The sequence below is a fragment of the Macaca thibetana genome, chromosome X, assembly GCF_024542745.1.
Source record: "Macaca thibetana thibetana isolate TM-01 chromosome X, ASM2454274v1, whole genome shotgun sequence".
NCBI classification, from domain to species: domain Eukaryota; kingdom Metazoa; phylum Chordata; class Mammalia; order Primates; family Cercopithecidae; genus Macaca; species Macaca thibetana.
The window spans coordinates 125,092,739-125,117,191 of NC_065598.1; the positions used below are offsets into that span (position 1 = coordinate 125,092,739).

Genomic DNA, 24,453 nt, shown 5'->3' on the forward strand with positions numbered 1-24,453 from the left:
CCACCCTGCCGAGGTGGCATCTGGCTGCATGGCCTCATCACTGCCCTCACTGTTGTGCCAGCGCTCCCCGCCCACAGTGCAGGCCTTCCACGGTTCTGTTTTCCTGCCACCAAGCTACCATGAAGGCAAGATGCCCATCCTAGATTTTGCAGTTTTTCCTCCCACTTCGGAAAAACAGTGGTAGAAGCTATGATTCTTGTGATTGCTGGTTCCAGAATGCACCAGTGACAGAAGAAGAGGATGTTCGAGAGGCCTGGGATGAGGCCTTTTGAAGCTCTTTTCTCTTAGGGCCTCTCACTGTGGCTTTCGAGTCTGGAGAGCCCTGTCAGAGAGTGTAGAGGCGAAGGGATCTGTGCGTCCGGCCGGCTGGAGTCCAGCCATCCCCAGGAGTGAACTCTAAGCTGCTGTCTTTGCTCAAGCCTCAGAAGCTCGACTCGACCCAGGCCCAAGCATCATCCTCTTTGAACCATAGCATTAATCTTCCTCATTGGTCCTCCTCTCCCCACTTTCTGATCCCAAGGCCCTATGCAATAGCCACTTTTGTCAGATTCCTAAACAAGCCCACAGTGGTTCTGAATTCAGGTCGATACTGTGCTTGGAACTTGCAGTTAAGTCCAGAAATCTGACATGTTGATAGGTTATGAAAGCCATGTGGTGAGTATAAGAATTCAACTAGGCTCAGGATGCTATGGGAGCTCAGAGGGATGGGCAAGGGCCCTGGGAACACATCCTAGAAGAGGTGATGCCTGGTTGATACTTTAAAAGGTAGAAATCTAGGAATTAGAGGTGGCAGGGAAAGAGTGTTTGAACTGAAGGGACAATCTGAGCAAAGGCTTGGAGACAAGGGGAGTTAAAAGCAAAACCAAACAGCAGATTGTTTTATTGCTTTTTGGGTTCTTTGCCCACAGCTTACCTGGAGTCCCACTGCCCTTCTGCCAGGTTGGAAAGATTAAGTCAGGAAGTATGGGCCGTGGCATTAAATCTACATCCCCGGTCAGGATTGGGGTGAGGATGGCTTGGTGGCCTCTTATTAAATATCTCCCAGTCCTTTTAGTATGGTGTAGAGGAAAGAGCCAGCACCACTCCTAACTACCTAGGCTGACCTTGGGCAAGAACCTAATCTTTCCCAGCCTTCATTGCTCCATCAGCCAAATGGAGGCCAATGTACTCACCTACTGACAAAGCATCACACTGAGGACCAAAAAGATCTGTTTAGCCAACATTAGTTCCTCCTTCATGCAGAGCTCAGGAGCCTATGGTTAATGAGGGTCTTATCAGAAAGCTCTTTGGGCTTGAAAGAGAGGCTCTGTTCAAGTCTTGGTGGGAGGAGGGATCATCTCTGCATCCCTATTTGGCGTGGGGTAGGTGGGGTTGGCGGCGATGGTGAATGGGGCAGTAAACTCCTGCCCTGTTCCATACTCTAACCCAATAACCGGGAGGCCTTGGTGGGTAACTGTGTCCCACCCATGCAAAGACCAGTGTGTGTGTGTTTGGGGAAGGGTGGGGTCCGCCCCAGGGGCATCTGCTCAACTGCTGGGCAGGGGGACGCGAAGTGCTCGGGCCTTCTGGACCCCGCAGCAGGGACGGGCCGGGGCTCCACTTGTTTCCCTAGCGCTCCGGCTGCCACCGCGAGGGGAGCCGGCCGAGCCGCAGCGTCCGGCCGCTGGAGCGACGTCTTTAGGCCCCGCGCCGGTCCTTGGGAGCCGCGCTCGCGCGGCCGGCGGTCAGGTCCCTCCGCTAGCAAACGGCTGTCTAGGGCGCCTCGATCGCTCTGCCGCTTCATGGTAGAAGGCAGCGGCGCGCGAGGGGAGCGAAGGGCAGGCCGGGTGGCTGCGGCGCCGCGTGCTCACCTGCTGGTCCGCGAGGCTGGGGGAGGGGGCGCCGGGGGCGGGGCCAGAGCGCAGTTGGCCAATGGGGGAGCGCATTCGGGGGCCAGCTAAATTCCCCCTGGAAAGTGAAGGGGGCGGGGGCCGAGGGGAAAGTTCGAAGCTCCGGGACAGCGGAGGGCTTTGGTGGCGGCCGGAACCGTCCGGGGACAGTTGTGGGCGCAGGGGCATGATCGAGGGACTGGAAGACGCCGGACGCGGCCGCGGCCGCCTCCGCCAGGGACGGTAGGCCCCGCCCTGGGTGCCCCTCCCTTCCCGGGCCCCGCCGGGCGACTCGCCCGCCATCGCTGGCTCGACAGCGCCACCTGCTGGACGTCGGCCTCCACGTCCGGCGCGCCAGGACCGAAGTTCTCGGAGGCTGGGACCTCCGTCCAGGAGGGGAAGAAGCTCACTCACCCCAGGTTCAGCGACTTCAGAGCTGGAGGCAACTGCCTCTTTTGGAGTACAGGATGGGATCAGAAAGGCCTGTGACCCTCAGAATAACTTCTTGTCCCGCCCCACCCACTGGAGCTGACACTTCCACCCGACAGCCCCACCCAAGGGTGAGGAAATAGTGGCGAGGCAGTCCCTGGAAGCGGGCAGCAGCAAAGGGCGGGAGTTCAGGAGTTGCATGTGGCACCTGGTGGCAGCAACGCACAGCTGGCAAGCAGCCCCTGGGCTCCTCGTGGACCCTGTGATCCGGGGGTGTCTGTAACACTCCAGGGGCAAAGGAAGCAGCCCCCTGCAGTGTTATAGGAGCGGGCAGAAAGCCGCCTTAGCTCCCAAGTGTGGATTGTCCCCCTCCCTCTCCTCTTGCCTGCCGTAGCATAGGGCAGAGGTCCCAGAATTAAAATCAGGACCCGTTCATTCTTTCAATAAGCATTTATTAAGAACCTACTGTGTGTCAGGCACTGTGCTAGGCACTGGGGGATACATCAGCGACTAACACACAGTCCCTGTCCTTGAGGAGCTCCACAGTCTATTGGCGGGGAACCCTACATAAACAGGTCATTAAGGAACTGCAGTGTGCTAAGTGCTACCATAAGAGGTATTTACAAAGTGCTGTGAGGTGGCTCAGGGCTGTAATCCCAGCACCTTGGGAGGCTGAGGTGGGCAGATCACTTGAGGTCAAGAGTTCGAGACCAGCCTGATCAACCTGGTGAAACCCTGTCTCTACTAAAATTACAAAAATTTGCTGGGCGTGGTGGCACGCAGCTGTAGTCACAGCTACTTGGGAGGGTGAGGCAGGAGAACTGCTTGAACTCGGGAGGCTGAGGCAGGAGAACTGCTTGAACTCCGGAGGCAGTGGCTGCAGTGACCCAAGATTGCGCCACTGCACTCCAGCCTGGGTAAGGGAGGGAGACTCTATCTCAGAAAAATAAAACGAAGTGCTGTGGGAACCCAGAGGAGGGAGTAACATCAGCTGCTGGGAGATGAGGGTCATCTCTTGACTCCTGACTCCATTAAACCACGAAAAGGCAGAGACTTATTGCCACTTGACTCTGGTTAAAATTAACCTGTCTCCTGAGGTTCTACTCTAGCCCTCTCCCATAACTATATCAGCACAGGTTAATCAGTTTAGCTAGTTTCACACTTGGAGTAAGAAAGAAACTGGACAGGGAAGTTGCTTTAGAGGTAGAGGATGTTCAAAATAGTAACAAAGTTTGAGTGCTAAGGTGGGGGGTGGGGTTGGGGATACCATGAGGGCACTGAGCCAGGGAGGGCAGGCCCAGAGCAGTGGAGCACCTGGGGCGAGTGCCTGGGCAGAGGGGAGGTCAGAGGCCACCTACCTCAAAGTTTGGTCCCCATCTCCCACCGGCTCCATCAGTAACCGTTCCTTGATGCTTTGTACTGTGCCACCGTACGTGGTTGATACAGTCCCTCCCGCTATTCACGGAGGTAATGTACTAATTGGGGACACTAAACAGGTACAGGTCATTGAAGATTTAAGTAACAGTTTGTGATTATAATGGAAGAGATGTCACAGGGTGTTCATGATCAGTTGCTGAAAGAGTGGCAATTACAATAAGTTTAAAATAGCTCACTTAGGACAGGCTGGTCTGGGGAGGCAGAGTCCATGAATCGAGTCTTGAAGGAGGGACACAATTTAATTGGTACTAGGAGGATAGGAAGGACATTCTGATTGAGCGGAACCAATCAGATCTTGAAGGATGGATTGTACCTTTTTTTTTTTTTGAGATAGTCTTGCTCTGATCACCCAGGTGCAATCTCAGCTCACTGCAACTTCTGCCTCCAGGTTCAAGGGATTTTCTGCCTCAGCCTCCCTAGTAGCTGGGATTATAGGCACGTGCCACCAAGCCCGGCTAATTTTTGTATTTTTAGTAGAGATGGGGTTTCGCAATATTGGCCATGCTCGTCTCGAACTCCTGACCTCAGGTAATCCACCCACCTCAGCTTCCCAAAGTGCTGGGATTACAGGCGTGAGCCATCGTGCCTGGCTGGGGATGGATTTTCTTTCTTTTCTTTGTGTGTGTGTGTGTGTGTGTGTGTGTGTGTGTTCCCCCCCCCCCCCGGAGATGGAGTCTCACTCTGTCGCCAGGCTGGAGTGCAGTGGCGCGATCTCGGCTCATTGCAACCTCCGCCTCCTGGGTTCAAGTGATTCTCCTGCCTCAGCCTCCCGAGTAGCTGGGACTACAGGTGCCAACCACCATGCCCAGCTACTTTTTGTATTTTTAGTGGAGACGGGGTTTCACCATGTTGGCCAGGATGATCTCGATCTCTTGACCTCGTGATCTGCCCGCCTCAGCCTCACAAAGTGCTCGGATTACAGGCATGAGCCACTATGCACAGCCAGTGGATTGTATTTCTAAAGGAAAAGATACATAGAAGGGAAGATTATTCATTAAGAAAACACAAGAGTGTGTAAATAAGTTGAGTTTGTCTGTATTGCCTAGAGCAGGTAAAAGATAAATGGAGGATCTTGGTTTCCAGGTTTAAAATGCTTAGACTATATATAGTAGATAATAAGAGCAAAAGCACAGAGTTTGGAAATTGTAAACAGAGGCATGTTCACAGGCCAGCAAATCCATCAGTTTGACTGGAGCAGTGCCTTGGGGTATGAGTGGTGGCAGGAGGAGCAGGGTGAGTTGACTGGGGAAGTCAGTTAGGACCCAAAGGTGAAGGGTCTTGATGGCAGGCCAAGGACTTGGAGCTTTGTCCTGAAGACAGGGCTGATGCTAAGCTTAAAATACTTCCGGAGCTACTGCCCTGAGCCCAAGTGCTCCCCCATCCCTACTCCAGGACCCCTGGACTGGCTTCAGCAATGAAAGGATTAAGTATAGAAAGGATTAGAGATGAAGTGTTTTGAGTATCACCCCTACCTATAGGCCAGGAGTCGTCACTGAGGGCATTTTATCAAAGGGCAAATGGGCATGTGGAATAAAGGCGAGGTTTTACGGACATTGCAAACCACACGCTGGACTTCAGGAGATGGGAGAGGGGAATGGGGGTGAATTGAAGGGAACGATCAGACGGCTCTGAAATTTCAAACTTAAGAGGTCAGGAAAACGGTGGCACCATTAACAGAAATAGGCAAGTCATGATGGCCTTTTTGTTTGCTTGATTTATTATTATTATTATTATACTTTAAGTTCTGGGATACATGTGCAGAATGTGCCGGTTTGTTACATAGATATACATGTGCCATGGTGGTTTGCTGCACCCATCAACCCATCATCTTGGAAAGGTTTTTTGTGAGTGTGGAAATAATTTTAAAAATCCATTGTTGGCCAGCCGTGGTTGCTCACGCCTGTAATCCCAGCACTTTGGGAGGCCAAGGTGGGTGGATCACTTGAGGCCAGGAGTTGGAGACCAGCCTGGCCAAAATGGTGAAATCCTGGCTGTACTAAAAATACGAAAATTAGCCGGGCATGGTGGTGTGTGCCTGTACTCCCAGCTACTCAGGAGGCTGAGGCAGGAGAATCGCTTGAGCTTGGGAGGCAGAGGTTGCAGTGAACCGAGATCATGCTACTGCACTCCAGCCGACAGAGCAAGACTCTGACTCAATAGATGGGCTATCTTTAAGGGGCTGACAAGTATCCATGTGGAAATGTCCAGCAGATCGCTGGAAATGTGAGCCAGGTGCTTAGGAGAAAGGGTGGGACTGGAGCTCTAGATTTAAGACCCATCTCCGAGGAGCCACAATGAGCCCCAAATGGATGAGATTCTTGAAGAACAGCCACATTGGAAGTGGTAGGTGAAGAACCAGCCCCAGAAAGGGTGATGGGGGACGCAGGAGAGCCCAGCTAGTGTGTGCTTACGAGGGTCGAGGACTGTGAAGAAGACATTTGATTTCACCACGAGGTCACTGATGACCTTCCAGCAATGAGTTTCCATGGAGTTGGAGTAGGGGTGGCAGAAACCAGATTTCAGGTGGGGACGGGGCTACCCCAACCCATGCAGCGCCTTTGTGCAAAATTTTTTAATGGTGACCCTTTATCAAGATGCTCACTTTCAACCATCAGGAAACTCATCATAAACTGATTTTATTAGAAAAAGGCACTTTAATGCCAACTGCTGGAAACACGCATAGAAAATACATTTGCACAACTAAACGCAGTGCCCTCCAGGGGGCAGGGAGAAGAAGAGAGTGGGAGAGGGTGATAATTGGCTTGGCGAAGAAGAGAAGAGCGAGAGTGCGGCCAGGGGAGGTAGTTAGGTCAAGTGGATGGTTTTGTACCAAGGACACAGCAAAGGTCCTCAGGCACTGATTCACATTACCCAAAGTCACCAGATAATAGAGTTGTTTCTGTGGCTGAAATTTCTTAGCCTTGCCCCAAACTTGGCAAGAGGGAAGCAAGCTCGTTTAAAGAAGGGAGAGGGGAGGAGATCCAGGCCATTGGCCTAGGGGTTGGCTTTGAGAGAGAATAGGTTGACCCTTCCTTGGAAAGAGGGAAGGGGGAAGCAGGGAGCCACGAAGAGAGAGAGGTGCCATGGGAACTCCCGGCTGCCGACTCCCGTCTTCTTGGTGAAGGAGTCAGGGTTAGGTGTGAAAGTGGGAGATGAGGGGCATCGGTCCACCCGAGGAGGTCTGCTGCAGTCATCATGGAGGCAGGCTGGTTCGCCTTTGAGGTGAGTTGCAGGCAGGCTGAGCAGCAGAAACCATGTGGTAGGTGCCCATGCTTGAGCAGGAATGGGGGTGGGCCCCATATAGGTCGCTGCTGGACTAGCCCCAGTGACGCCTGACAGCTGGAAAATGTCAAAAAGTTATCAAGAGGGAGCCCAGGATCGGGGAAGTAGGCTGGGGTGTCAGCAAAGGCTATTGTCTGGCGGGGGGCTGGTATCACACAAACAGCCCAAGCCCGAGGCACAAATATTCAATGAATTCAGCTCTGACTGGGGGCTTTGTGGCTAGCTCTGAGGCTGGAGGGCACTTCACCCCTGTCTAATCCTTCAGCAAAGCACTCTGGGGTGGCCCACGATTCCAGCCTGACCGCATGGTGACTGTGGTTGCTAACACGGCAAACTCTAGGAAGAGTACCTTGGTCCAGCCAGTGAGTGCTGCTCCCAGAGCTGACTTCCCTTCCCTCCCATCGTGGTTTTATCCTACTCGGCCTTCGTGTCCCTGAGGAGCGCATCTTCCCCAATGTGCATGCGCATCAAAGCGTTCCTACTCTGCACTCGTTCCAGCTCTACAACATCTCCAGATTCAGGGGATCAAACTTGTACCCCATAGTCTCAGAGCAACTGAATCTTGGCATGAACAAAGGGAATTAGAGAATGCTTTCCCTTAAAAACAAAATCCCTATCCCTGTGGCTGATCCACGGAGACATACACACACCTTTGGAGACAAGACCTCACAGCTACAGCCCTGTCCTCCCCAAAGAAACTAAGATACAGACCAACAAGTACACACAAGTACATACAGGGATAGTCACATACGGGGTAGTAAATTCCCTGTGTAGGGAATGCAGCCAGTGAGATAGAGCCAAGTAGAAGCGCTCTTCTCACGAAACTGCTGCACAGACCCTGGCCACAAAGTTCTGCCTGGCCCAAGGGTTTTTCCCTCCATCACCAAGTCAGCCCATTATGCTGGCAAAAGCATATCCCCTAGTGCTCTTGAAGGCCATAGTCTGATGCCAGGGATGCTTAAGCTGGGCACTGTTTGGCCACAGTGACACCAGGCAGAGCTGGGGAACTGGGGGTCAAGTGTGTTGACATCCCACTGAAATGCAGGGGCAGGTGTGCTACTGAAGTCGGTCCCTATGAAAATGCTTCTCAATTTTGCCTGGTGGGTCACACTTGCCCTGACTCCTTTGCTTATATGTCATGGGGCTCCATCTTAATGAGGGAAGTAGGGTTGAATGGGGAAAAGGGGGCTGGGGTGGGGGATCTTGTCAGAAGGCTCCCAGATGTGGTCACACTAGGCTCAGCCATCAACAGGGACCCTGGGCCTGAGGAGAGCTCAAGTTCAGCCACCGGGGTCAGCCCAACAGTGGGGCGGCTGGGAGGAGACAAAGTCTGGTTGCCCAGAAGGCTCGGATTGTGGGAACCCCTGGAAACCACTTGGGTTGGAAGTGGCTGAAGATGAGCCTGATCTCTCAGGAGCTCCCTCAGGGTCTCTTCCGGAACCAGCAGCCCCTCCATGGGGGCCCCCGTCACCATACCCTGAACATAGGAGGAGGGCCTTAGTGGCCCCTCCTTGACCCCAGGGGCTGCTGTGGTGCCAGAAGTCCTGATGAAGGCAGCAATGACAGTCCCAGGGGGCTGAGAGCTGGGCCCTGCTGGTCCAGCCCCTGTGACCGTGGGTGGCGCTGGGTTGGTCGGACGGTTGGCCCCAGCCAGAAGTTGGGGGAGGCCACTGAGAATCAGTGGAGCCCCTGGGGCTGCCACCTGGCTGTCTTGGAAACTGGCGTTCAGGGGAAAAGAGGCCTGCAAAGTGAAGGTGTCCTTGAAAGTAGAGGCCGCTGGAACACTCTGGAGAACGAGCTGAGTGGGAGCAGTAGTATTGGCAGGAGGCCCATTGGTCAGCACCGTGGTCAGCGGGATCGTCTGCAGGGTCAGGGCCGAGCCCGACCCCACGGGGGCCACTCCTAGGTGGATGTTGCTGGGCACCGAAGTCGCACTGAGAAGAAACAGAGAACAGAGTTGGTTAAGGCAGGAGGTGTCCCCCAGCTGGTTAGGAAGGGGGGCAGAGAGGAATGGAGCTGAAGGTGTTTGTCGATTTCTTTGCTGTTTTGTTGCTTTTTTTTCTTTTTCTAGAGACAGGGTCTCACTCTGCTGCCCGGGCTGGAGTGCAGTGACACGATTATTGCTCACTGCAGCCTTGAAGCCCTGGGTTCAAGCAATCCTCCTGACTCAGCCTCCCAAGTAGCTGGGACTACAGGTGTGTGCCACCATGCCCAGCTAATTTTTATTTACATGTATTTATTTATTTTTATTTTTTTGAGACGGAGTCTTGCTCTGTCACTCAGGCTGGAGTGCAGTAGCGCAATCTTGGCTCACTGCAACTTCTGACTCCCAGGTTCAAGCGATTCTCCTGCCTCAGCCTCCCAAGTAGCTGGGATTATAGGCAAGCACCACCACACCCAGCTAATTTTGTATTTTTAGTAGAGACGGAGTTTCACCATGTTGGCCAGGCTGGTCTTGAACTCCTGACCTCAGGTGATCCACCTGCCTTGGCCTTCCAAAGTGCTGGGATTACAGGCGTGAGCCACCGTGCCCAGCTGTAGTTCACATTTATTAAGTACTTAGTATATAGGTTTATAGGTCAGGGATCATTCTAAGTGATTGACATGTGGCATTTCACTCAATCCTGAAAACAGCCCACAAGTGGAATAAGAACAATCTGATTTTATAGATTGGGGAAAGTGAGGCACAGAGAGGTTATGTATTAATAACTTGCTCCAAGACCAGCCATACCTTTGTTATCCTTTGATTTCTTCCAAGTGGGGATGCTGGGGTCTCACAAGGCCTCGATGTGAGTCCCTGCTCTAGTGCTTACACAGCGAGTGTACATAGGTGAGTAAGCACTACACAGCAGGCCTTGTGACCCCAGAGCTCATCTTCCTCACCATTCCACTCTTCTGCCTGCCCTCCTCGAAAGGGTGTCTCACTGACCCGCGCCAGCTTAGTGGGAGGTCCATACACATAACCCAACAAGTCCAACCTTCTCAGGGAAAATCGGAGGCCCCTTAGTGGGGATGAGAAGTAGTGAGAGCTTGCCGGGTACGCCTGGAGGTCCCAAGGGGTTCACAGCAGGCGGCTCTAGAACATTCTCTGTTGCTTCTTTTCTAGAATAGAGGAGGCTTAGGAGGATGGGCCAGGACACGGAGGCCCTGGTGGCTCCCTGGGGAGCCGCTCTTGTGTAAGCCCCCGGATATGTGACCTCAGGCAAGTGACTTTCCCTCTCTTGACCAACAAGTGCCCTACTGGCTTCTCCATGGCTCTGGGAGGATCCCATGAGCCTGGAGACAGAGCAGAGCTTGGCAAGAAGTTGAAAACTGAGCCCTGCCGGGTGCAGTGGCTCACACCTGTAATCCCAGCACTTTAGGAGGCCAAGGCGGGCGGATCACTTGAGGTCAGGAGTTTGAGACCAGCCTGGTCAACATGGTGAAACCCCGTCTTTACTAAAAATACAAAAATTCGCTGGGTGTGGTGGTGGGTACCTGTAATCCCAGCTACTCGGGAGGCTGAAGCAGGAGAATCACTTGAACCCGAGAGGCGGAGGTTGCAGTGAGCAGACATCATGCCACTGCACTCCAGCCTGGGTGACAGAGCGAGACTCCATCTCAAAAAAAAAAAAAAAAGAAAAAAGAAAACTGAACCCCAAAGTGATGTACTATGTGAAGACTCATGCAACCTGGGTGCCTTTACCTCACAGCTTTGGTGAGCTTGACCTGGCCCTCTGCTGGAGAGACAAGCATGGTGGAGGTAGTGGGGATCTCCTCGTCTAGCGACAGTCCCAATTCCAGACTCGCAGATGGCTGGAGACCGACATGCTGAATTTTTGGCTTCTCCCAAGAAGAGCTGCCCTTGACCTGGGGGGCAGATCTGGATGAGACCCTGGAGCTGGTTCGCCGGGTGGTACTGGCGGAGGCCACAGAGGCCGTGGAGGCCTGAGGAGGGGCTGCTGTGGCTTCGCTGCTCTCGTCCTCATCTTCAATGACCACCAGGTCCTTGGGCATCTCCTTAAACTGGTACACCAGCCTCTGCCCTTCCACTTTGGCCAGGATACCTCTTTGGTAGTAGTATCTAGAGGAAGAGGGGCGGGGAGTTGGGAGTTAGCCGGGAGCTGGGTGGGAGACCTTCTACCTCCATCTCCCCAGCGCTCCTCTCCCAGGCCTAGGCAAGCATGAGGCTGAGTGAGGCTGGCTGGGGAGCCAGCTGAGGGCCCAAGGGCAAGGGAAAGGATATGTCAACACCTGGACTTGGAAGGCTTTTATGACATTCCTGAGATTTCCCCCTAAGGACTCAAAGGATCACAGAAAGGTTTTCAGATGCCACCCCCTCCAACCCCCTGCTTTGGGGTAGAGGACAGGGAATGACTGAAGGAGGGAACTGAGAGTGAGGGGATGGATGGCGAGGACAGCAATCCCCCAGCCTGAGAGACCACCTCTAGGACAACTCAAGCCCACCTCCCTGGGGCTCTGGCTTGCAGATGTAAAGAAAGCCCTTCTTGGGGAAGAGGGGATGCTGAACTGCTCTTCCATTATAAAAAGCAAAAAGGAGGCCAGGCCCCTAATCCCAACACTTTGGGAGGCCAAGGTGGGCAGATCACTTGAGGCCAGAAGTTCAAGACCAGCCTGGCCAACATGGCGAAACCCCATCTCTATTAAAAATACAAAAAATTAGGCCAAGTGCGGTGACTCACGCCTGTAATCCCAGCACTTTGGGAGGCCGAGGCGGGCAGATCACGAGGTCGAGAGATCGAGACCATCCTGGCTAACACGGTGAAACCCCGATTCTACTAAAATTACAAAAGAATTAGCCAGGCGTGGTGGCGGGCGCCTGTAGTCCCAGCTACCTGCAAGGCTGATGCAGGAGAATGGCGTGAACCTGGGAGGCAGAGCTGGCATTGAGCCAAGATTGTGCCACTGCACTCCAGCCTGGGCGACAGAGCGAGACTCTGTCTCAAAAAAAAAAAGAAAAAGAAAAGAAAAGAAAAAGAAAATACAAAAAATTAGCTGAGCGTGGTGACATCCGCCTGTAATCCCAGCTACTCAGGAGGCTGAGGCATGAGAATCGCTTGAACCCAGGCAGTGGAGGTTGCAGTGAGCCAAGATTGTGCCACTGCATTCAAGCCTGCGTGACAGAGCAAGACTCCGTCTCAGAAAAAAAAAAAGAAAAAAGAAAGAAAAGAAAAAGAAAAAGAAAAAAAGAAAAAAGAAAATACAAAAAAAAAAAAAGGCCAGGTCAGAGATACAAGAGGACGGGGGGCTCTTCCTCCCAGAGGGGGCCTGGGGAATGGACATAGGAGCAAGCTAAGAGGAAAGTTACGAGACTCGTTTCCTTATGATCAATCAGGTCTCCACAAAAGCGAGGAGGACTCCTTGGACTTAAGGAAGGGCTGGTGATCCCCAGGGCAGGGGTTCTGTGTCCCAACAGCTCCTACCTTAGCGCCCGCCCCATTGTCTCATAGTTCATGTCAGGCTTGTTTTTCTGCTTCCCCCACAGCTTGGACACAGCTTTGGAGTCCACCAGTTTGAAGATGCCTTTCTCTCGCTGGGTCCACTTGATGTACTTGGGACAGGTGTTTCTGTCTTGCAGAAGCGCCAGGAGGAACTCCCACAGATAGATGGTGCTGCCTGCAGAGGGGCAGGCCATGAGGGGCAGCCTGGGCAGCTGGGGCACCCTGGCAGCAGGGAAGGGGCTCCCTCCCCACCTCACCTGAGTCCCAGCTGTCCGTACCTTTGCCATCCTTTGATTTCTTCCTAATGGGGATGCTGGGGTCAGTGACAGGTGAGGTACTTCGGTTGCCCTTGGTCTTCCGGACTATGAGGGAAAGGTGAGTAGGATGAGGAGCAGCTTCTGAGAGAGGGCCCGGGAGCTGGCCGAGTTGGCTGTGACAAGGCCAACAAGGAGGAGGCAGGTCACTGGGGCTGGAGGCCCCAGATTGCTCTCCACAGCCACGGCCCTCAGGCCTCTGCACCCTCATTTTCAGGCCCCCAGGGTAGCACTGCAACATGGCTACAATGTGGAGAAACCAAGTGCTTGCAAATAAGTCACCTTTGTGAGAACAGAATCTGCCTAGCCTAACTTCTGATATGGAAAGGCAGCCTAAAGGCACCGCTGTTGTGCAGGTCAGTGCGGTGCTGAGGTTTGGTTGCCATGCTGACAAGGCAGTATCAAGCAGCCATCGCCTGAGTAAATCAATAACACCGGGGCTTGGGAAAGCCCAAAGTCCTCTCTCATATATGGCTCGGCTTTATAAGCTCTGCAGAGGGAGATAAGCACCCGGCATGACTAGTCTTTTATAGGCTGAGGCCCCAGAGGTCCGGGGACTGGCCAGGGGTCCGAGCCTGGTGTCCAAACGCCGAGCCTAGGATTCAACCTATCAAGATCATTAATGTTTCTGAAAGAGTTTATGCAGATCCAGGGCAGACAGGGGCAGCATGGGAAATGTCAGGCTACTGGCAGACTAATGGATGAGGCCAGGTTTTACAGAAGGGAGGCCTTTTGGTCCATCCGTGTCACGCCGGAGAGCTGGCCTCATAACACATCCATAAGCCCTGACCGCCCCCCACGCCCCGCCCATCCCCTCGGAGACACACATACACTCACTCTTCCCCACTTACTTCTCTTCTTTGATTTCCCAGTCTTCTTGGCACTTTCCTCTCTGGAGGCCTTCTCCTCCAGAGAATGCCCCTCCTGGTCACTAGTGTCACCTGCCCTGTTCAGGGCATCGGGCTCAGAGGCAGGAAACAGGTAGTTGGGCAGAGTGACGGCTGGTGCAGGGTCTGAGTCTGGAAGCATTTCGGAGGTATTGACTGCAAGGAGAAAGGCCTGAGGTGGGCGGGGCCCAGGGCAGGGCTGGAGCGGGGTCTCCCAGAGCTGGAGAGATGGGTAGGTTCCAAGGGAGGGCAGGGGGGCTCTTCCCCCGAACCCCAGACACAGGATACACCTGAAAATGCTTCATGTGGCTTGTACCACGAGGAGAGGAAACATCTGCAGAGCTGTGGGCACGAGCTGGCCCCAATCACCGCTGCCGCATTTATAGCCCACTGCTGGTGGTGGGGAAGATCTAGGCGGCACCCCAGGTAAAGGGCCACCTTAATTTAGTCCTTGGCTCATTTTACGACTCAAAGGGGCCTTAGAGATCGTGTAGCCCCATTCCTGTGTTTTCCTGATGAGGAAACTGAGACAGGCCCAGAGAGGGGAAGTCATGTACCCAAGATCACACAGTAAGTTTGTGCCCAGTACAAATAGGCACCGATTGTTGGATCCTGGATGAATACTGGGGAGAGTCAGGACTAGAAATATCTCATATTTCAGCTTTATGGTTTGCTTTCCCTCACTGTGCCATAGCACCCCTTGGGAGAAGGCAATTTGGGGGGACCCTCCTGTGTATCTGCCTGAGGGGCATTGGGAAGAGCCTGCTTTGGGGGCCCTCTGGGGAGTTAGGATCTTGGTAGGATGGGCAGGGATCACTTATTTTATTTATTTATTTATTTATTTATTTATTTATTTAGACAGAGTCTCGCTCTTGTTGTCCAGGCTGGAGTGCAATGGTACCATCTTGGCTTACTGCAACCTCTGCCTCCCGGGTTCTCCTGCCTCAGTCTCCCAAGTAGCTGGGATTACAGACATGTGCCACCACGCCAGGCTAATTTTTGTATTTTTAGTAGAGATGGGGTTTTGCCATGTTGGCCAGGCCGGTCTCGAACTCCTGACTTCATATTCTGCCCACCTCAGCCTCCCAAAGTGCTGGGATTACAGGTGTAAGCCACCGCACCCGGCCCGGATCACTTATTTCTAAAAGAGCCACATGCTGCATCTCTCAGTCTTCCTGGGAGCTAAGCAAAAGAGCAGAGGGGCCTGAGAAAGGCACCCTGGCCAATATTATTCAGCCTGAAAACGGAAAAAAAAAATTTTTTTTTGAGATGGAGTTTCACTCTTGTCACCCAGGCTGGAGTGCAATGGCGCGATCTCAGCTCACTGTAACCTCTGCCTCCTGGGTTCAAGTGATTCTCCTGCCTCAGCCTCCTGAGTAGCTAGGATTACAGGCTTGCACCACCATGCCCAGCAAGTTTTTATATTTTTAGTAGAGATGGGGTTTCACCGTGTTGGTCAGGCTGGTCTCGAACTCCTGACCTCAAGTGATCTACCCGCCTCAGCCTCCCAAAGTGCTGGGATTACAGGCGTGAGCCACTGTGCCTGGCCTGAAAATGGAAAGAAATTCTGACACATGCTACAACATGGATGGACTTTGAGGACATCGTGCTAATTGAAATAAACCCATCAGCAAAATACAAAAGGATAAAAGTCATATGTATATCGGTGGGTGTGGTGCATGTATACCTGTGTGCACACATGCCTGAGAAACCAATACACGGATTTCATATTTTTAAATGGAATTATTTTGTTGCCTTGAGTTCAGGCACTGGGGTTCAAACTTACAGATTTGCTTCTCATCCAGGATATCGCTGGGAGACTCCATATTCAGCAAGACTTCTGCGGTTGACATGGTGTGCGAGGTGGCCTCATTGTCATCTGGTCCGGTTCCATGGTGGGAGGAGAGAAGAAAAGTTCCCTCAGGGCACAAGGCAGGGGGTACAGCTATAATCAGGGCCAGCCCGAAGAAAGGATGGTGGTAAGCATCCTTCAGGCTGACCCTGAAGTGAGTGCTAAGTGAGGGAGAAGCAGGGGACCCTGACCAGAGGTACTGAGGGACAGCCAGGAAGGGCCCAGCACCCCTCCTGACCTAACTCTCCACCCCCTCATCTGGTCTTCACTCCTCATCGTCCCACCCCATTTCCACAGACCATGAATCTACTAAGATAGTTCCCTCCTCTGTGAAGCAGCACAACTTTTTGGCTGGTGGCCTTGCCCATTCTGCACGGGGTTACTAGAAGCCATTGTGGGCTGCTGTTCCCTAAAGACACAACCCCTTTTTCTACCACACCTTCTCTGCCCAGGAAGGGAACAGACCTGTCAGCAAAAAACTGCCTTCCAGGATCTGATCCTGCGTCATGCACAAGGTCCCGTCTGTTATGATGCCATTGTGGTCGTCCAACTCCAGTCCCGAGTACAGATGCAGTAAATCAGGGTAGGGTACCTGCTCCACGATCACAGCTGGGAACACAGAGGGGTCTTCCAGCTATGGAGAAGATAGGGATGTGGTTCAAGACCCACCCAGCTCTTCCAGCAAACCCACCCTACCAGAATCTGGCCCTCTGTGCAAGTCCTTATTCTTGGGTTCATCAGGGACTGTCCTTTGTATAGGATGACATCACTCTAGGTCCAGCCTCATTAGCTGATGCTTTCAGTGGGTTCTTGATCAACAGAGATGGGTTAGCTCTGCACCACCAGCACTTTAAGTTTTTGTTTTTCTTTTTGTTTTTGTTTTGAGACAGAATCTCGCTCTGTCGCCCAGGCTGGAGTGCAGTGGCATGATCTCAGCTCACTGCAACCTCCGCCTTGGGTTCAAGCGATTCTCCTACCTCAGCTTCCCAAGTAGATGAGATTACAGGCGTGTGCCACTATGCCTGGCTAATTTTTGTAGTTTTTGTAGAGACAGGGTTTCATCATGTTGGCCAGGCTGGTCTCGAATTCCTGACCTCAGGTGATCCACCCAACTCAGCCTCCCAAAGTGCTGGGATTACAGGCGTGTAATTACAGCCACTGCGCCCAGCCAAGGGCAAGCTCTTTTTTTTTTTTTTTTTTTTTTTTTTTTTTCCAGATGGAGTCTCACTCTGTCGCCCAGGCTGGAGTGCAATGGCGCAATCTCAGCTCACTGCAAACTCTGCCTTCTGGGTTCACACCATTCTCCTGCCTCAGCCTCCCGAGCAGCTGGGACTACAGGCGCCCACCACCACACCCGGCTAATTTTTTGTATTTTTAGTAGAGACGGGGTTTCACCGTGTTAGCCAGGATGGTCTCCATCTCCTGACCTCATGATCCGCCCGCCTCGGCCTCCCAAAGTGCTGGGATTACAGGCATGAGCCACCGCGCCTGGCCAGGCAAGCATTTTTAACTGGTTGTAGTTGTGGTTTAATCCGTGGCCAGGTTAGGGCTCAGTCTACGAGGATTAGATTCATTCTAAGGCCATTGGGAATAGACTAGTTGATGGCAAGGGCAAGGGGCTCAACCTATAGTCGGGGGACAGAGGGATTCAGCCTAGAGTCAGGGTTGGGGACCTAGTTCACAGCCAGAGTTAGGGGCTCAGACATCTTCGGGCTCCATCTGTGGCAATGACAGTGGGAATGAAGACAGAACAGAGGCATTATAGAAGTAGAAATGTCAGGACTCAGTCACTGCCTGGATGGGGGAGAGGGGTTCAATTTCCAGCTTTATTCAACAGGGACATGGAGATACTGCTCATGCCAAGGGAGGGCCCAAGAGGAGGAAGAGCGGGCTGTGGACCAAGATAAGGGCTACAATGTCTGGATGTGGTGAGCTTGAGGTACCTTTGGGACATCTGAAATAGAGATGCCTATCAGGGAGTCAAAAATAAGTGTCTAAGAGTTCAAAAGGGAGCTGGTGGTCGCTCAGTCCCTTGGAGTAGATAAGAAAATTGAGATGAGAATTCAACCCCTAGAGAACATAAGTGTTCTGAAATTAAGCAAAGCGAAATTAAAAAGCAGTATGACTGCATGTGTTTTTTTAAAAAAAAAAACTCCATATAGAGGCTGCATGTGGTGGCTCATGCCTGCAATGTCAGCACTTTAGGAGGCTGAGGCGGGTGCATTGCTTGAGCCTAGGAGTTCATACACGAGCCTGGGCAACATAGCAAGACCCTATCTCTATTTAAAAAAAGAAAAAAACCTCTATATAGAAGCAAATGTACCAGGATGTTAATCATAGTTTTCTTTTCTTTTCTTTTCTTTTTCTTTTTTTTTTTTTTGAGACGAGAGTCTGCCTCTGTCACCCAGGCACGACCTTGGCTCACTGCAACCTCCACCTCCCAGGTTCAAGCAATTCTGTTGCCTCAGCTTCCCAAGTAGCTGGGATTACAGGCGCCTGCCACCATACCTGGCTAATTTTTGTATTTTAGTGGAGACAGGGTTTCACCATGTAGGCCAGACTGGTCTCAAACTCCTGACCTCAGGTAAGCCATCCGCCTTGGTCTCCCAAAATGCTGAGATTACAGACATAAGCCACCACACCTGGCCATGGTTTTATTTTCATTATGGAGTTTTGAATGATTTTTTTCCCCCTTTCTACTTTTTTTGTATCTTCCAAATTTTCTTTCATGGGAATGTTGATAATTCTTTTTGTTGTTGTTGTTGTTTAGTCTCAAGAACTGTTTGTGGATGATAATTCTTTTTTTTTTTTTTTTTCATGCAAAAAGAATGAGAATGGTCCTCTCTGTGTAGTGTTCCTGAGGGATCCAGAGAAATAAAAATGGATAAAAGACCTTTAGATTTGGCTGTGGGCAGTCACCCTGGCTAGATCAGTGTGAGGGCAGTGCTGGGGTCCCAGGCCAAGTCGCAGTGGATCTCAGTGAGGACAGACCGAGGTAAGCAGTTGGGTATAGTGATTAAGGTCCTAGCGTCTAGAGCTGCACTGTGCATGATGATATCCACTAGCCACGGGCGGCTATTTAAATTTAGAGGTAAATAAAAACTTTGGAGAGCTTAAAAATTCATTTCTTCAATTGCACTAGCCACATTTCAAGTGCTATATAGCCACATGTGACTAGTGGCCCCATAATGGACAGCACAAACAGAACATTTCCAGCATTCCAGAGAATTTCTTTTCTTTTCTTTTCTTTTTTTTTTGAGATGGAGTTTTGGTCTTCTCACCCAGGCTGGAGTACAATGGCACGATCTCAGCTCACTGCAACCTCCACCTCCCGGGCTCAAGCGATTCTCCTGTCTCAGCCTCCTGAGTAGCTGGGATTACAGGCACCCGCCACCACGCCTGGCTAATTTTTGTATTTTTAGTAGAGACGGGGTTTCACCATGTTGCCCAGGATGGTCTCAAACTCCTGACCTCGTGATCCGCCTGCGTCAGCCTCCCAAAGTGCTGGGATTACAGGCGTGAGCCACCGCGCCTGGCCTCATTCCAGAGAATTCTGTTGGATTGTGCTGATCTAGAGCCAGAGTGCCTGGGCTTGAGACCAAACTCTGCTGCTCACTAGCATTATGACCTTGGGCAAGTTCCCAAACCTTTCTGTGTATCAGTTTCCCCATTTATAAAATGAGAGTGATCACATGATTGACCCCCTAGGATTGTTTAAACAGATCAATACACATAAAGCACTCAGAGCAGGTTCTGGCGTAGACTAAGCTCTCATTAAGTGTTAGGTATCAGGGGCTTGTAGGAGACTGGTAATGTTTTATTTCTTAATTTGGGTGGTAAGGGCCTGGGTATTCATTTAATACATGTCTATATCTAAATATGATTTATGCACCTTTTTGTATTTATCATACATTTCAAAATAAAAGTAGTTTCCTAAGAGGCGTGAAAGGGGCTGGGTGTGGTAGCTCACACCTGTTGTTTTTCTTTGTCTTTTCCTTTTTTTTTCTTTTTCTTTTTTTCTTTTTTTGAGACAGAGTTTTGCCTCTTGTTGCCCAGGGTGGAGTGCAATGGCTCAATCTCAGCTCACTGCAACCTCCACTTACCGGGTTCAAGCGATTCTCCTGCCTCAGCCTCCTGAGTAGCTGGGATTACAGACATGCGCCATCACGCCCGGCTAATTTTGTATTTTTAGTAGAGACAGGTGTTCTCCATGTTGGTCAGGCTGGTCTCAAACTGCCGAACTCAGGTGATCCACCTGCCTTGGCCTCCTGAAGTGCTGGGATTACAGGCGTGAGCCACCACGCCTGGCCGGCTCACACCTGTTGTAATCCCAGCACTTTGGGAGGCCTGAAGCAGAAGGATTGCTTGAGCTCAGGTGTTTGAGATCAACCTGGGCAACATGGCAAGACCCCATCTCTACAAAAAATACAAAAATTAGGCCGGGCATGGTGGCTCACACCTGTAATCCCAGCACTTTGGGAGGCCAAGGCAGATGGATCACTTGAGGTCAGGAGTTTGAGACCAGCCTGACCAACATGGTGAAACCCCGTCTCTACTAAAAATACAAAATTAGCCAGGCATGGTGGTGTGCGCCTGTAATCCCAGCTACTTGGGAGGCTGAGGCAGGAGAATCACGTAAACCCAGGAGATGGAGATTGCAGTGAGCCGAGATCGCGCCATTGTACTCCAGCCTGAGCAATGAGAGCAAAACTCTCTCTCTCTCTCTCTGTAGAGAGATATATATACACACACACATACACACAAAATTAGCCAGGTGCAGTGGCATGCGCCTGTTGTCCCAGCTACTTGGGAGGCTGAGGTGGGAGGATCACCTGAGCCTGGGGAGGTTGAGGCTGCAGTGAGCCACTGCACTCCATCCTGGGCGACAGAGTGAGACCCTGTCAAAAAAAAAAAAAAAAAAAAAAAAAGAAAGAAAAAAAAAAGAGTGAAAGGGAGGTAAGAAAGTAAAAACAGAGTGTGGAGACTACCCTGGGTGGAAGAAAGGAACTAAAAAGGTGCTATTTTGAAGGTGGGGACAGAAGGGAGAGAAGTTTTTCTTTTCGGGTTGGGGACATCTGAAAGATGTTCAAAGTTGAGGAAAGAAATCTGAGAGATCTAAAAGATACGGGAGGCCGGGCGCGGTGGCTCACGTCTGTGATCCCAGCACTTTGGGAGTCCGAGGCAAGCGGATCACCTGCGGTCAGGAGTTCGAGACCAGTCTGCCCAACATGGTGAAACCCCGTATCTACTGAAAATACAAAAATTAGCTGGGCGTGGTGATGCGTGCCTGTAATCTCAGCTACTCCAGAGGCGGAGGCACAAGAATCGCTTGAACCCAGGAGGCAGAAGTGGCAGTGAGCCGAGATCGTGCTACTGTACTGGAACCTGGGTGACAAGAGTGAAACTCCATCTCAAAAAATAAAAATGAAAAGTAAAAGATACGAGAGACAGGATGTGATGGATGGTTTGAGGTTTTTTTTTTTTTTTTTTTTTTTTTGAGACGGAGTCTCGCTCTGTCGCCCAGGCTGGAGTGCAGTGGCGCGATCTCGGCTCACTGCAAGCTCCGCCTCCCGGGTTCACGCCATTCTCCTGCCTCAGCCTCCCGAGTAGCTGGGACTACAGGCGCCCACAACCGCGCCCGGCTAATTTTTTTTTTTGTATTTTTAGTAGAGATGGGGTTTCACCGTGGTCTCGATCTCCTGACCTTGTGATCCGCCCGCCTCGGCCTCCCAAAGTGCTGGGATTACAGGCGTGAGCCACCGCGCCCGGCCGGTTTGAGGTCTTGAAGGATGCAGGAGAGAACAGATTAAGTACAGAGGTTGGGAGTTACCCTTGCAAGGAAAAGTAACATTTCTTTCTCCTGGGCCAGTGGGAAGGAAACAAGAACAGATATTACAGATAAAAAGAGAGAAGAGAGGGAAATTGAGGGCATCCTGGGCTTTGAACTTCTCTGTGGATTGGAGGAGAGGCTGTCCACTGAGGGTGGAGGAATAGGTTGGAAGGTAAGAACTGCTTCTGTGAAAAACAGCCTCTATGAAGAAAAGAAACAACTGCTGAGTGGACTAGAAACAAATGAAAAATGATAAGTAGCATTGAGAACTCATGTATGGTAGATTTTTCTTCCTTTCTCCTTGTCTGATGCCCTCCACAAGGCTAGGCACACCACGTATGTTCAATAAAATAGAGCTGCTTTAGGTAAGGAGGTAGACAGAATGTCCAATGTGCTCAAAGGCCACTAGGGGGCAGGCTTTGGTAGGCCGCTAGAGATTGGACAGTTTTCCATCCTCACAGGATTTAGAATAGAGAGCATCTGAGTTAGAGTGGAATGCCCTTTGGAGATAATCCAGCTGGATCGCCTCTTGGTGAAGATGGGGAAACAGCAGTCAGATAGGGTAGGGGTCCAGGCGCGGTGGCTCACGCCTGTAATCCTAGCAGTTTTGGATGCCAAGCTGGGCAGATCACTTGAGGCCAGGAGTTGGAGACCAGCCTGGCCAACATGGTGAAATCCCGTCTCTACTAAAAATACACAAAAATTAGCCGGGGGTGGTGGCAGGTGCCTATAATCCCAGCTACTCGGGAGGCTGAGGAGAATGGCTTGAACCTGGGAGGCAGAGGTTGCAGTGAGCCGACAACATGCCACTGGACTCCAGCCTGGGCAACAGAGAGACTTCGTCTCAAAAAAAAAATAATAATAATAAAATAAAATAAAATAAATAAAATAGGGTAAAGGAAAGGACTTGCTCAGGTGACATTGTGGCCAAACTGGGATCAGAACCCAGGGCTCCTGACTCCTAATCTTCCATTCCTTCTACTGTGCCTGGATGCCTCTTCTCTCTCCATTTTGTGGAAGGAGGAGAATGGAGGGCAGTGATGAGTCTGCCAGGACACCATTCAATGGGTACATCTAAATGCACAGAAAACGTGCCAGTGCAGGGAAGGTATGGAGCAGTGAGGACCTGAGTGAGCGCCAGAATCCTGTCCTATTTTCCAACTTCCTCCCACCAAAAGACCTCATTTCCAGCTTGCCCCGGATCCTCAGGCTGGGGCCAAAAAGATGACTCTGAAAATGTCAGGGCCTGGACACTCATCCACAGTTCAGCTGGCAGCGCTCATTCTTGCTATGTGGCTGTCTCCACAGCTTTCTCACTGTGACACTTTGGGAGAAGAGAAGTGGCCGAAAAATGCATTCGATGGTCAGTGTACCCCTTATGCGTTCGGTTCATGTTGCTGACTAACCAACAGCCCAGCTGATGTACTTAGCAGCTGTTTGGCTGGCTCGATGATGGCATGTGGGCAGCCAGCTCCCTAAATGACTGCCCGGTGACTCCGGACCAGCCTCATGAGTGACTGGCTGGCACGCAGGCCCAGTGCCCTGAGCATAGTAGGTGCTTGATGGATATTTGCTGATTGGTTAGCTGTGCAGCCGGCTGGCTCCCTGGCTGTCTGCCTGGCTGTCTGTGTCTATCTGATTGTCCACATGGGCTGACTGTGCTCTGTTCTCTGGGGCCATACCTGGTGGATATCATCATCCATCCCGTTGCTTGCGAACTCAAAGATCAGGTCACTGGGCTGTAGGGTAATAGCCATGCTGTCTTTTCAGAGAGCTGACAATGGGATTATCAGAGCCCTCCAGAACTGTAGGGCTTTCTTGATGAAGAGACACTACCCAGGTACTTTGGAGCCTAGAGCCTACCCCCCGAGCTGCGGTAAAATAGGGGGTGGAGAGAGCTGGAATAGGTGGTGGCCTAAGCCAGGCTCAAGGCTGCATTCTGGGCTGGACCAACCACAGGAGCGACCTAGAGAGAAGGGAGAGATGGGGACAGTGAGTAAGTCACCTTCCTTGAGCTCCGTTGCCGGAACTGCCTATGAACCAGAGGGACCCTGCCATGCTAAGGCAGACTGCCAATAGAGGAGTGGTGGAAAGGGGAGGATGAGGAGAGAAAAAAAGCGACAGAGAAGAAAGAGGTCAGGGAAAGAAAGAAGGAGAGAGAGGAAGTCAACTGAATGGCCTCCAGCGGGAAGTGGCTGAGTGTTGGTGCCTGTCTGGGTCACCAGCATAGGCATCTCACGCTAGTCCCAAAGACACACAGCCTCCCTCCCTGCCTCCCCGCCTTCCCCTGGAGAAACTGACAGATGGAGGAACTTTGCACTCTCTCCACCCTGAAGACTAATCCCCAGGGCATGGCCATAGGGGGAGTCAGGGCGCCCGGCCTGGCCTCATGGACAAGGTGGCAGCATGGAGAATCCCTGTAACTCCCTTGGCTTGGGGGAAGAATCGTGTGAGGGGCTGAGTGGGGGTCTGTGGGTATACAGAGTGCTCTTCTGACTCTGCCTGACTCCAGGTGAAGTCAGCCTAATTTTACCTTGGGAGTGGGGGTCAGTTAGCTCTGAGGGGCCATGTCTACGGAGGAAGAAGTGGGGGTGGTCACACCCATGCCTGCCTCACTGTGGGGGTTGTGCTGTGTGAGGACCAGCAGTGGCCTGCCTCTGCTCTCAGGGATGGGACTCTCAGATGGAGCCAAACTTCCAGAGAGCCTGGAGACCGGGGGACAGGCGGGCCACGCACCCTGTTCTCGTCGGCACTCCCCACCCTCACCACCACCGCTGCCACCCGCCAGAGAGCGTGGCCTCTGTGCTGTGTGTGGGTTTGTGTTCTTGGTTCAGCTTTGCTTTCAGTTTCAAGACTGAACTGTCACCCTGGGAACTGGCGAGGAGAGCCCCGGCTGGAGGAGGGGCAGGCGGAACCTTCCCCATCCTCTGGGGCTGGCTTGGGCCCCTTTTCCAGGAAATCTTCTGTGTCTGCCGCAGCCCAAACACACCTCCTCTTGCCCCACGTGCCCTCAGCGCTCACGGTGTCACATGGCGCCCGGGCCTGCATTTGTTTCCCCTGTCGCCACTCCTCAGGGCTGTCAGTGCCCAGGCGCCTCATGTGCGTGTTGTGGG

At 52.0% G+C, this 24,453-nt stretch overlaps 2 protein-coding genes across 5 annotated transcripts in view; one reads left to right on the top strand and one right to left on the bottom strand.

Moving 5' to 3' along the window:
- The window catches only part of RAB33A (RAB33A, member RAS oncogene family), a 227,423-nt gene that overhangs the window by 99,466 nt on the left and 103,504 nt on the right, over positions 1 to 24,453 (top strand). The window lies entirely within an intron of this gene.
- ELF4 (E74 like ETS transcription factor 4) overlaps positions 6,355 to 24,453 on the bottom strand; it is a 47,482-nt gene continuing 29,383 nt past the window's right edge. For 3 of the 4 annotated variants that reach the window (XM_050777459.1, XM_050777458.1, XM_050777460.1), the window contains exons 2-9: positions 23,023 to 23,306; positions 15,976 to 16,144; positions 15,445 to 15,537; positions 13,623 to 13,814; positions 12,736 to 12,819; positions 12,440 to 12,632; positions 10,702 to 11,079; positions 6,355 to 8,950 (exon numbers count right to left, since the gene is read on the bottom strand). In XM_050777459.1, coding sequence (XP_050633416.1) covers positions 8,146 to 8,950; positions 10,702 to 11,079; positions 12,440 to 12,632; positions 12,736 to 12,819; positions 13,623 to 13,814; positions 15,445 to 15,537; positions 15,976 to 16,144; positions 23,023 to 23,097 — 1,989 coding nt within the window. In that variant the 5' untranslated portion in view covers positions 23,098 to 23,306 and the 3' untranslated portion in view covers positions 6,355 to 8,145. The remainder of the gene's footprint in view (positions 8,951 to 10,701; positions 11,080 to 12,439; positions 12,633 to 12,735; positions 12,820 to 13,622; positions 13,815 to 15,444; positions 15,538 to 15,975; positions 16,145 to 23,022; positions 23,307 to 24,453) is intronic. The other variant, XM_050777461.1, reaches the window with a different exon arrangement.